At 39.0% G+C, this 14015-nt stretch overlaps 1 protein-coding gene across 2 annotated transcripts in view; it reads right to left on the bottom strand.

Moving 5' to 3' along the window:
• The window catches only part of filip1l (filamin A interacting protein 1-like), a 68403-nt gene that overhangs the window by 38419 nt on the left and 15969 nt on the right, over positions 1 to 14015 (bottom strand). For both annotated transcript variants that reach the window (XM_086148341.1, XM_086148342.1), the window contains exons 2-4: positions 4295 to 4616; positions 3123 to 3296; positions 2403 to 2581 (exon numbers count right to left, since the gene is read on the bottom strand). In XM_086148341.1, coding sequence (XP_086004467.1) covers positions 2403 to 2581; positions 3123 to 3296; positions 4295 to 4606 — 665 coding nt within the window. In that variant the 5' untranslated portion in view covers positions 4607 to 4616. The remainder of the gene's footprint in view (positions 1 to 2402; positions 2582 to 3122; positions 3297 to 4294; positions 4617 to 14015) is intronic.

Genomic DNA, 14015 nt, shown 5'->3' with positions numbered 1-14015 from the left:
GAAAATAGAATCCTAACTAAAGGGCACTGGAATATCCATTATTGGGTTTTCCCTTCTGCTAAGCTTGTCAAGAATTATGATCCGATTATAAATCTTTAATGAAATGGGTGATCAAAAATATTAATTTTGTTACTGGTATTATCAGTAAATTAGCTGTGTGCAGCTGAGAAGCTTTGCAAAGGAAGAATTAAGTAGGACATTTCACAGTTACCTGAATTTTCACGAGCAACATCAGCAGTTTTATATGTGTAAGCTGTTCAAAGACAAAACTACTTGGTAAAGTTCAGACTGAAATGATTTTTGACTAGTGTTTGGCTATTGAACTATTTGGTTTTATTTAGTAGAATATCATGATTTGGATCAAAATAAGCTCAACCTTTTATGAATTAAGTTTTTTTTTGTTTTTTAGAGAAGCAACAAAAAGCATTTCTACAAAGGCATTTTGGATTCTAACTCATGTAACTCTAACTGATCATCCGTAGCTGAAATGTTTAAATATTTAGATTCAATACTTGCTTTTTTAAAACATTTTTATTATGTACAGTTCTGTCAAGATCTTACTATTTTGTACAGTATGCACAGAGGGTAAGAATTATAAACCTAATAAAGAATAAGTGATGGAAAGTGAAAAAACTGCACCATCCGATACGCAAAAGGCAGAGTTACCTATTTACTTTACAGTGCGCTGATGAGGGATTTCAGTTCCCCATCTTGCAGGGGTTACCCCTCAAAAGGGTACAATTTCCAAATGTACACAATTTAAAAATAAGATGTAAGAAAAATCTCCATTGGCTCTTTGAATAGAGCAAAACCACTTCATTGGTATATTACAGACAAGCATTAAGTAAGTAGCAGCAATGTGAATAAAGCTGAGATCGAGCGTACCAGAGGAGGATACCTCCAACCACAACCAAACCTTTGCACACACACACACACACACACACACACACACACACACACACACACACAGGCACACTTGCTTCTATTAAAGGGACGAAAACTGAAAGTCTGCTGGCAAACCCCAAACCAAAAACATCCATCATCTAATATTTCCATAGTATTCTGCCATCTTGTAGAACATGCAATGCAACTGATGCTTTGCAGCTCAACAGTGTTTTTTCCTCTCTCTCTCTCTCTCTCTCTGACTCTCTTTCTCTCCCCCCACTTTCTCCCCATGTCTCTATGATTTTGCCTTTTCCTAATAATTAGGCCAAACCTCATTGTAGGCCTATTTTTCATGGCAGACCATCTTTCCTGACAGACTTGGTGACACAGTGCAGACTATTATCACCCTGCCCTCTGGTCCAAATAAAACAGTCAGCTAAAGCAAAGCGGTTTTATTATCTGACACAGGTCATGGGGCCAAGGCCCAACTTTGTTTCTTTTCTGGAACTAATTGCTGAGGTCATGCTTGTATGAAGGAGTAACTTTTGTCTTGCACAGACGCTGCCTGTGTGATGAAGTCTTAAAATGAATATGACACTGCTTTTTATGAAACATGTACAGAAAAAATCAAATATGTTCTCACCTCCACCGTTCTCTGATGTTGATTGGCATATCCAATAATTAATTGCAGACTCAGTGCATAACAGTACTAAATGGTGCACATTTGAAGTATGTGAAGTGCATTATTCAGTATGTCTATAGATACTTGAAATTTTTATGTCCTGAAAACCAGCACACTTGATTCTGTCACGCTTGCTTATTTCATGGACATGAAAAACAAAAAAGCCATGCAAAGGCTCTTGGCAATGTGTTGCATAAAGAGGTGTACCAAGTTTAATGCTGTTGTTATCAGAGCTCCTGCACTGAATTATATACGTGTACATCATTTCGCTTGACACTTTGTCAGCTTCCAGGATTGATATCAAGGTAAAAATATCTCACCTGCCGTAATAACACCTTGGCTGACCTGTGGAAGTATGTTTGAATATTTTGGCATCCTAACAAAGGCTTTTCACCAGAACACAAGAATGACACAAAGCTGATATTTTGTATGTTCATACTCAGAAGTAAAAAATGTTGTAAATGCGTTTTCTGTGCTGCTTGTTGGAACTTAATGGAAAATGCCTTGTTGATTTGGCTGGTCACCGTGAGTGTCACAGTTTATTTGTCAAAAATATTCACAGTTATATATGTATTTTATAGTATGTTGCAACATTTACTGAATATAATTTTTCCATTGACCTCTCACTTGGCACAATTTCTGCTCCATTTTATTCACAGAAATGTGATTTAACCCAAAAATGTCAGCTGGTTGGTTAACTTACATCCAAACAGGACACTAAGGCTTACACTAATCTTTTTTGACACTACAGGGCTAAAAGCCTGATTGTTTTTAACATGTGTGTTGGAGGACTTTCAGCAAAAATCAACCTACTCTCTTGTTGTTCCACACTTACCTCTCACGCTCCTGCTCCAGAAGATTGGTGAACTCATCACTCTTCCTCATGAACTCTCCATGATTCCTCTTTTCATCTTCCAGCCTATACAGGGTCTTCTTATGCGACTGCTCCACAATCAGTAGCTGCTCCAGCATCCGTCGGTATGTCTCCTGCTGCTTCTCCACCAACTTGTCCAGCTTTAAAGTGTGCACATAGATAATATTTCACAAACATAAAAATCTAGGTGTCAAATGATATTGGGGTCCCCAATAATTTTAAGATTGTAATCAGCTTATTAGTAGCCATTCCCTAAAATGAAAATTTGATTCGACTTGTCATCGGCTGTTGATTGTTCAATCGCGAATACGTCACATTACACAGTCCAACTCAATGGCATTAGCATCTCCATATTCAAACCAGTCTGAACCAAAATCTTATCATAGTCTGAACCAAAATCTTTATAAATCAATCATAAAGCCATTTATAATATCCAACAAATTATCAAAGCAGTAACTCTAGTCATTTTCGCATTGAATTTGGGACTTTGATATTGCATCTAATGACAGGACAAGGACTTTAAAACAGAAAACCTGCAAACATCCGAGTACAATAAGGGATGCAACAATCCAACAAACTAAAAATCACCTATCAGAACAGAAATTAATTTGATTAAAAATTGTTGAAAAAGACCCAGAGACTCAATATTGTACCTCTGGCATGATAGATATTTGGTCTTACCTCTACCATTGGCCTTTCATAAATATCTTCCTGTAGGCCATCGGCTTTGCCCTGGATGGCATCCCTGTGCAGAGCTTGGAGGACCTTCTGTGGGGTGACAAAGCCATATTTGGCTTCCAGTAGAGCCAAATCAATTTTCTCTGCTTTCAGCACTGTGATCACTTCATCTCTGGCCTGTGTTGGAAGAAAAAACTGATTTCATTAAAATGCGCTATGTAATGTGGGGCCATTCACTAAAAAACAGAGGAGTCTATCTGTTATGTTAATCACCTAAGTTTCAAATGCTTCACTCTTTTAGCTTACAGATCAGATATTTAGAATTGTATGAATAATTACAGATGTTTTAAGTCTTCTTAACATCAGTTGAAAACTGTAGGTGGCTCTGCATTGTCTTACCTTAAATTTGACAGAATTATCAACTCATCACACAATGTTTCCATCTTCAATCTGGCATTGCCTCAAGTCAACAGATACCCTTAGAGAGGGGGATTCAACTTTCCATAAATCTAATAGAAAATGTCTTACTGCACTAAGCCCAAAGGCATTTATCCAGGGAGAACTGTGGGATCAGTTCTCAGAGAATCAATTTCTTTGGCTGTTCAATGCTGTAATGTCTGATGAATCAATGAACTTGTCATAGTTGGTGGATTCGACATTCTGTATCAAGGCATGCACATTTTCCACCAAATTCTAATTCCCACCATAGATCATCGTCTCATTTACGTTAGTGTCACAACTAGTTCGAATATCCTTATTGGGGGCAAGAATCAAGGAATGTGATAGGTGTCAATTCCAAATTTTCCAGAATGCTCAGTGAGTCTTATACCATCAACAATCCAGACTCTGACGTCTCTCTATTTCCTTCTGTAAAGCTCCTTTGACCTCAGTACCAAGGCAGACTGTTCCTATTGTACAACAGTGCCAGATAATTCCTGGATCCGGTATTGGAACGGCAGGACATAGCCGCAGCTGTTAGTCATCTATTAACACAGGCTTTCAGACCATATTGAGTGACCGCCACTTTAACTTAGCATCAGTGTCTGACTATATATGTCCAACCGGGATAAATGCCATTGCTGCAAACCCGCCAAGCATTGTAATTGCTAAAATGTCCCCAGAATTGAATCTAAGAATGCTTTGTCATCCCCACTATCCCCATCTCCTTGAGTTACCTGTAGCTCCCCCTCCAGTAGGCTCAGCAGAAACACTAGATCATCACGGGAAAGGTCCCTGCCCTTTTCCTTCCGCACACCCTTTGTAGCACCACTGGCACTGCCACTTCCACCACCACACACACTGTTTTTGCCAGATTTTTGGTTCCGTTGAATGGTACCAGTGTCGTCGGGTGGCTCCCGATGTCGACTTCGGCGCTCTGCCCTTCCTGAGGGCTCTTCCCGCTCTGTGGTTCTCTTATGTGATTCTGCATTCTCTTTTGTTAGCTTGGCCTTAGTTACATCCTCTAGACTGTTGCTGTGGGATCGCATGTTCCTCTACCTGCAGATCAGATAAGAGAAAACAGTGAAGGTATTTTTCATTCCCTGCATGCAAAGGAATTCTCCAACAATTGTGGGATTTTTTTGGAGACAAAATACAGGGAACAGGAATACATAATGTGCCAAATATGAACCCACAACCTTGACTTACAAAGGCTTTAAGGAATATTCAGATACTTATGCACTGTCATGTATAATCAGTGTGTGGCTGTTGCTAGATTCCAGGATTTACTTTGTGACTGAAGTGATTTCATTTATATTTTTTGGCCAGAGGACTGCGGTATTAGTGGGCACGGTTGCCACTTCCACTCAACCTGATTTCTACGTTCTAGATTCTCTTTAGATGCTTTTTAATTGACCATAGACTTCAGTGAAATCCAGGAAGACACACATACACTAACTTGTGTGTTGTGTACTTGTAGGGAAATTCACAACCGGTAACACTGGAGATGCTGTAGTCCAGAATTTCTAATTGAGAACCCAAGTACTGGAACATATTATTTTGTTTATTACATGCCAGGCTGTGCATATGTCACCTGTTATGTCGTTATAATGTGAGTAGGCTGTAAACTGGCACATTATCGGTGACTTCCATGCATTTATTCGTCAGTCAGTGGAATACCATGATCACCACATTATAGAACTGCCCCCTTTTAATAAAAAATGAAAGAGAAAAAGAACCTGCTGCCCATCAGTCATGGACAAAGAAATTTCCGACAATGCGTATTTGGTCCTATGTCCCGTGTATCAATTTTGTTGTTCATTTTACATCTGATGATAGGTGGTCCAATTTGTTTCAGCTCTGAGAATGATTGGAAAAATTGGTAACTTCAGCTTGAAATGAATGAAAACATCATGACTTCTCCTAAAGTCTGGTTAAAGTTTACAGTGGGCTTTTGTAACATCTGGTTTATGAATGGGCCATTCAGTGAATCACTGAATATAATAAATAGAAATATGATAAACAGATACTAAACTAGAGACTTGTGGCCAAAGAAACTACAAGTTCACATGCCAAACAGACTGCTACAGTTTGATTATTATAATCTGATAAAATAAATAATCTTAAAAGACAAATCATGCTGTGACAGATCCATGAGTGTTTGATGTGAGAAAGCCTGTTTCAGAGAAATGACATCATTATCTATCTAGTTTGGCTCACATTACAGCGTTTCAACTAGCTTAACTGACTGAATGAACATTTGCCTCGTTACTTTCATTTGTCCTCTTTGGATCTGGCAGGTAACAGAAACCAGATGTAATTTTTATCAGATGAACCGGAAAGGAAGAGCAGATTTTTTTTTCTTTTCAAATCTGGGACATCTAGTAGCTAAAAATAATGAGTTTTCTGGCTTTTATCTAAAGTCATGGTTTTAAGTTAAGACAAACAGGCCTCATGTTTTGCCTTGTCTTTTAAAGTTATCTCACGATGAAGTCATAGAAAGCAAATCGATTAAAAATATGGGAATCTAATGGTTATGGTTAAAATAAAACAGATTGATGGAACATGTTGGAACGGCATACTCAGGGAAGAGTAACAGCATGTCAGTCTATTGTTATGCTTAAAATATAATTTCATTACTTAGTGATATGAATGTCAATTGGTCAGGATTGTGGTTCTTTCTCTTTCTGCAGCTCTTCTTTATTTGATGTTAAGGTGAAGCCCAATCCAGATACGCAGCCATAAAAGATTTCCACCCTTTCTGTCTATTGACTGCCCAATAACACAGAAAATAAAGTAAAGCTATTCAGGCTAAATTCTTATCAGTTGAGATATTAAAGACAAAATTAAATCCCAACATCTGAATTTGCAAATTTGGAAAAATGACTTGTCCAATCCTCTTCCAGTGTGTGCACAGCCTCAATTTGAGGCCTTCTAACAGTTTATGAGTAACAAAAATGAGTGGGTGATTGCATTGTGCACACTCTAGGCAAGGCGCCACATGATTCAGAGCTGAGGTAATTCCCTGCAGTCAAAGACAGACTTCAAATCTACTCCAGGCTGCAGGCAACAGACAGAACTGATCGCACACATGTGTGTGTGTGTGTGTGTGTGTGTGTGTGTGTGTGTGTGCAATACATGTATATATACATGCATGTATGCATGTAATTGTATGAATGCAGTTAACGTTCCTGTGGTTTCAAAGTTGATTATGATGAAAGTCAACAAACTGTAACTGACAGACAACACTGACAAATACTCATACACACACATCCGCACACTAAACGGACTCTGGTTGTTCACATCAAATTATACATTTTGGATTCTTCAACAAATCCAAGGGTAACAGAATTGTAGTATGGCATTGCAATCTGTGCAAGCAACGCTAATTTGCCAGATCTTAAAGGTCGATCTGAAATATATGACATGATTCTTAGAATAACATTTTTGTAGATCGGATAGGAAGAGGGAAATTAGCTGATCTAACAAATACATAAGAAACAAGAGAAATCAGCCCCTCTATACTTTTGAGGACATTAAATCTCTGCCCAATCATGTTCATGTAATTTTCCCCTTGAGTTTCAAAGTTTCCTTAAGTTTTGAACAGTTTCAGAATAGGGTTCATAATTTACAACCTTTCTACAACGGACCCTAGGGTATTATGCTCAGATTTTTATCTCCCAAGGAGGTAAAAGATGTGCTCTTAAATGCTTATGTACAGGGTATGTTTACATGTTTTCACCATGACCTATGATGACAGCTTGGTGAATGTGTGAAGGAAAACACAAAGCTTTCATCTGCTGTGTGTGACCCTGCGTTACCTTGTTTTTTTTAGCGGATAAAGTATGTTCTATTGGTTGAATTGCATTCCTGTGTATACTGAATCATTAACTTCTAACAAAAAAAATGATTTATTACATCAGAATTAAATTATGTTGTATGTTTATGAGAAATGTTGACAACAACATTTTTCCACATTAAGTTACAATATATTACTGTGCAGCAGTCCAATACATGAACATATATCAAATAGGCTAACTGTGATTTTGTGTTGTGGATTTTAACCTTGAGGGGGCATGGGAGTTTGCCCAACGTACATGTGTATTTTGGATCTGGAAAAGGCATTTAACAGTGGCCCCAGGGCAACCTGTGGGGGGTTCTCCAGGACTATAGGGTACCGAACCCCATTATATGGGGTATGATCAGGGTCGGAGCTTGGTCCATATTGCTGGTTGTAAGTCGGACCTGTTTCTGATGAGAGCTGGAACCCGCTAGGGCTGCCCTTTGTCACCGATTCTGTTCATAAGTTTTATGAACAGAAGTCATAGGCACAGACAGGTCGTCGAGGGGATCCGGTTTAGTAGCCGCAGGGTCGAGCCTCTGCTCTCTGCAAATGATGTGGTTCTGTTGACTCAATCAGGCAATGATCTCCAACTCTCACTGGAGCGGTTCGCAGCTGAATGTGAAGCGGCCAGGATGCAGATTAGCACCTTCAAATCCGAGACCATGGTGCTCAAGCGGAAACGGGTGGAATGCCCACTCAGAGTCAAGGAAGGGATCCTGCTCCAAGAGGAGGAGTTCAAGTATCTCGGAGTCGTGTTCACGAGTGAGGGAAGGATGGGAGATCGACAGGTGGATCGGTGCGGTGTCTGCTGTGATGCAGACTCTTTACCGGTCTCTCATGGTTAAGAAAGAGTTTAGCCAAAAGGCTAAGCTCTCAATCTACCAGTTGATCTACATTCCCACCCTCACCTATGGTCACGAGCTGTGGGTAGTGACCGAAAGAACGAGTTCACGGATACAAGCGAAAGGAGTTTACACCACAGGGTGGCTGGACTCTCCCCTTAGAGATAGGGTGAGAGGTTCAGTTATCTGGGAGGAGCTCGGAGTCCAGCCGCTGCTCCTCCAAATAGAGAGGAGTCAGATGAGGTGGCTCGGGAATCTGTTCAGGATGCCTCCTGGGGGGGGCATCTGGGAGGAGACCACGGGGAAGACCCGGGACATGCTGGAGAGACTGTCTCTAGACTGGCCTGGGAACGACTTGGGGTCCCCCCAGAGGAGCTGGACCGTGTTGCGGGGGAAAGGGGGGTCTGGGCCTCACTGCTCTGGCTGCTGACCCCGCGACCCTACTCCAGATAAGCGGGACATGATGGATGGATGGATGGAATTTTGAAAACTCAGAAAAATCATCTAATTTCCACACTAAGATTTATTTTAACGTGTAAATTAATTTAAGTGAGGCCAAAATGAAGAGGTGGTTCCAATTGTTGTGAAATTCATGTTTTTTTCCTTTTGGCCCAGCAATAAGTGTCTCATTTTCAATGTGGACTTACCAAGTTAGTACCTGCACTTCAAGCACAATAATAAACCACAGCTGGTGAAACACTCTTTCACTACAGAAGCATGAATGAATGGGTGTGTGACATGTGTAAATCTGCCCAGGGATGACTTAACCATACTTTGTCCTCTTTTCTAATCCCAAACAGCAAGTGTCAGGCGTTTTTGTCAGAGCTGCTTTTATAAACTCCACTCATTTTTCACTGTGTTGCAGGGATCAACGCCAAAAGGTGATGTTATGATTAACAGGTGCTCGGATCTTATGTAACGGACTTGGCTGCTTGAGTGTTTTGGCAGTAATGTCTTTGAAAAGAACAATCCAAGCACAAACACGATTATACGGAAGAGAGAAGATTAATGAATGTATTCTTTGGTTTAACAGCCTCTGACTCTGTATATAGTTATCTATGGATGACTAACATGCATGTACCAACAGTAGTCCCTCTGAAGGGTTTGTAGGAAATCACCACAGAAGTGCATACATGAGCCAAATCAAAATGTGTTTTAGGCCCACACCAGTAGCTCTCTGTGCCCATACAGTGGTTCTTTGAGCTGAAAGTCAGCAGACAGAAGTGATGGCCAGGTTATTGAATATGCCAGCAGTTCATAAATTTGAGAGACGATGGCAAGCTTTTGCATCAGGAAAATACAGATTTGGCCTCTTCCATAGTAGCTTTGCTTGTTAGGCACAGATCTTGTTGCTCCCTACCAATATATGGGCAATCCAACCCAGAAATATTTGAAACTCTGAATGTAATATTCGTGGTGAAAGAGTCATAGATTAATCAATGACTGTCAGTCCAAATGGCCTGAAAATGTATTAATCAACTGAGAAAATATTGGAACATTTCTTAAGTTACAAAAACACTACTGACCTGCTTAAGAAATATTTGCATATGACCTTGGTTCATAGGAGTTCAGAGACCACATGAACCCCTACCAAACAATGCAACAACCTAAATAATGCTTGTTGTGATTTAGATGTGCAGCAGACAACTAACAGGTGAATATGGATTGATCCCAAGACCCATAACATGGGTAAAAATTGAGCAATACATTCATAGGCCCTCTTGGTTTCTTTGCCCTCCATTCAATACCGTGCAGTCTCATTAAATAATGAGGACAATGCCAAAAGCCAAAAGTTAGGCTATTACTGGAAACAGTTGGCAGGTTGGCCTGGTCTTGCCCGGACCACCAAGTTTTTTCTGACTACCAGGTCAAAAGACACATTCATTCATGGGGTTGTCATGCACTCAACAAGCCACCCAGCCATTCATCAAATCATAAAATAGTCTGGAGTTTTTCCATCAACCATCACTGCTGCAAAATATGATTAGGTTTATTTTGTTTAATCTTTTTTTTTTTTCATTTATAAATGTTACTTGTTTTTTCTGTGACTACATGGGCTCACAGCATCCACCAATACCCCAGCCTAGATGTTATCCAAATGTTGCCGGTAAAGTAGTAGAGCAATTTTTAATGAAGGCAAACATTTATTTTGAATTTTGAAGTGAGAGGACTCTTCTTATGTAACTACAAGTAAAACAGGAGGAAGGCTTATCAAAATCAAGAAGGTGAAAGGTGAGGGAGCAGGTGTGCTACAAAAACAAAGTGCTTCCTTTTAACTTCCCCAAACACACAGTGTGCATGGAAAAATGTACACATACATACACACACACAGACTAAAAAACAGATGACATGCAAATACAAACACACTTAGAACATACATGCATGCACACACCCAATGCTACGCAGGCCCACACAAATTACACAGTAAATTCTTGCTCCTTGACATCATGTTGCTGTCAATGTGATTGAGGGGAAGAGAAACGAAGATCAAAAGAGAATGTAGAAAGGGAAGAAAGGGGAGGGAGATGGAGGAGCAGCAGTATAAAAACCTTACTTAGAGAGAAAGAGTCTGCAGTACACGCGGTACAAATGACCTATGGAAGCAAACATTAAATGCTTTCAGGTGTTTTTGGTGTATGATACAACATTTTAACCTTTAATAGCTCTGTCCATGGCACCCAAAATGTTGGATTTTAATTGGTTGGATTGTGATTGGTTTCAGTTTAAAAAGAAATATGAGCTTATGGGGAACAATTAATCGCTTTAAATTTTTTATTTGTTTAACTTAACAAATGATCAAAATGAGGAATGACTGTCACTTCAACCTTTTTTGAATGCTTGAGCTAGTGGGCATATGTGTTTAACACGCAGGTACACAGTGGACCAAAGAAATATCACTCACACATTCTCATTCACTCACACTCTCTCTCTCACTTACTCTCACTTTCTCTCTCTTGTTTTTTAATCCATTTATTTAGTTTGTCTCTTTGTTTTTAAAAATGTGATGATACATCACTGAAGACTATTTTCTAGCATTTACAGTGAATTGAAGTCCTTGGAAGGACAAGCCTAATTTTATTTGGAGGATGGACAAGAAGATCGGGTTTAAAATTTCTGTCACCACCCCAGCTTGTATGGTCCAAGACTGAGGTTATCAGAAATAACATTTATGGGAAGAGATGCAGTGCTGAGACTTTTGAGAGGTCAAGTCCATGTTATATCCAATCAGATGATCCTAATTTTTCACAACATGTAAAGCACTGGTTAGTTGAGATACAGTACATTTGAAGTTTTTAAGCTGGGCTGTTAAATCAAGTATCCATTTTGGCATTGAGCAATATTCTTTGCCCTTGTGCCACGTTTTTCACTTTTCGTCATTCTTTTGATTTCATAGTGTCATTATAAGACATCCTTGAAACTTGAATGAATTATTCAATATAGTATTTGTACGTCTACTTTTTTAAAGGATATCTTCACCAGCTGGGCGTCTAAATAGTGTGAATTTTCAGCCACCTATTAAGAAAAAATAGTGAAGGCAGAAATTAGGTTGAACGTGTTTCATCCATGATTTATCTAAGCAGATAGCTGTGATGCTACATTTTCTTTTTGAGCAAACACATGCATTCATTCTGTAATTAACTATCCTGCTGTTAGGGGAGAACATGCAAACGCCGCACAGAAAGGCCACCTTGTTTCCTTTTAATATACTAATTCTTATTGTACCTATTAACGGACTAAATTGGATTTGTTTTTTTTTGTCAATTTCGAGTGTTGTTTGGCTGTTTTGCTGAAAGGGTGAATCCGTCTCCATTGGCGTTGTCTCGTCATTTTGTTTGTTTGTTAAATTTATATGTACTGTATGAATTAAACATATGGTCAGGATCGTAAAATAAATCTTAAAATCTACAGGAAGCCAGATAAAGAGGCTAAAGATAATTCTTTTGACCCAATCAAAATAGTACTGTCTGATGTCGGTTCAAAGATGTTTGAGTGAGGCAATAACTCTTTTAAATGAACCCAATGAGTGACCGTGTGTCTTCAAAAAGAAGCATTTTACCCAGAGGAGATTTTAAGTCCGAAATGAGAGCATGTTTACTAACAGTACTGGGAGTTTCCACAGCTACAGGTTTGGATCAGTTTTCAGCCCCTAAACTTGGATGAAGTGTCATAAAACCTTAGGAGATGTTTCCCGCAAGCTTAAATTCTTCAGGACCATAAAGCAGCAAGAGATGCGTGATTCCTCTGCAGTGAAGTTGTCTGCACCTAAATGTTTGGACTGTAATTTTTCGAAGGATGGCTGAGGAGGATGTTTCGGTGACACGCTAACTATTGTTTCACTTCAAATGCATGTTTGATTTAATGCTACAGGATATCTGATGGAACAATGCTGCAATAATGCTTGCAGCTTTTAAAATGTCTATCCGAGGAAAAGAAGAACTGCTACCCATTTTATTTTATGGTGTCCTCTTTTTTTAAATGATGCAATCTCTGGAAATCTTTTGACCAACCAGAGTCTGCTACAGTGTCAACTTTAACTTGATTTAACTCTTAGCTCCAGAGACAGGGATAACAGAGTTCAGACTCACGAGCATTTCAAAATGTGTAAGTAAGAATATCAGCTTGGGTTGGTCATTCGAGACATCCAGCTGAAAGCAAGCCTAGAGAAGCCATGACAAATAATTCTTATACACAGGAAATGCTTTCAGTTCTCCAAAGAGACTGTCGTGCATTATTGCTCTGTTTTTGGTATTATTTCTTTTACTAAATATGCCAAAACAGCAAGAATCTTCAACATCAGGTGGTATAACAAAAAAAGACAAATAATCCCTATAAATAGATAGAGCCACTATGGTTTTAACTGTTGGTTTGTGGAATTTGACTGTCACCATTATGTATTTAGTTAGTTGAGGTGACCATATTTAGATAGACGGTTGAAGCAGGAGAGCTGAGGGGGCATATTTGGCCTTTAATAACAGTACTGACTCAGGAAGTCTAGCTGCTTAAACTGAGTCACATGTCGGACGATCGGAGCCTAAATGTGACCCAAGTCAAGAAAAATATACAACTGGGTGTCTTAGGACATACCCAGCTTGCCAGTGTCCAGACTAGAGACCACATAATGCTAATGTTGGTAATGTTACAAGCATTTTTTATTAAACCCACACACACACATATGTATATATGTGACGTTTGAATCACACACACATATGTATATATGTGTGTGTGTGTGTGTGTGTGTGTGTGTGTATACATATATACTTGTCATGATCTGTGTGGTTTATAAGTTAAAAACCTACTGAGTTTATGTTTCTTTTATTATTAGAAAAGTAGTTTGAGCATTACATATCACATCACAACATGTTGAATTAATGTATTAAATATATGAGAGTGTTTGTTTTGTTTGGATTTGTATTTGGAGAAGCTTGTCAGAGGTAAGTAAACAAATCAGAGAGTACCACTGATTGATCAACACCAACCAATGGAAAGCAGGTCATAGCTGCAAGCACTGATTCAGCCCTCTATCTTTCTAAAGAGAATACCAAAAAATATGTAAAGGCCCCAAAAAGTTTGATTTCAGTTTTGATAAAATAATAATTACACTGTGAGCTAAAACTACAAAAATGGCCCAAAGTTTTCAGAAATTACCAGAATAATTGTATCTAAGGAGTTAAACAATTAAAATGACACAGGAAAAAGAAAGATTTTGGACATGACACCAGAAAAAAAGGTTCAGTTGAACTGACAAAGGAAACCAAGTTAACGTTAAATTCT

This window comes from Fistularia commersonii, chromosome 6 (genome assembly GCF_037954325.1).
Source record: "Fistularia commersonii isolate RoL2024-O1a breed Wild chromosome 6, RoL_Fcom_v1.0, whole genome shotgun sequence".
Lineage (NCBI taxonomy): Eukaryota > Metazoa > Chordata > Actinopteri > Syngnathiformes > Fistulariidae > Fistularia > Fistularia commersonii.
This window is presented reverse-complemented; position numbering and strand designations above follow the sequence as displayed.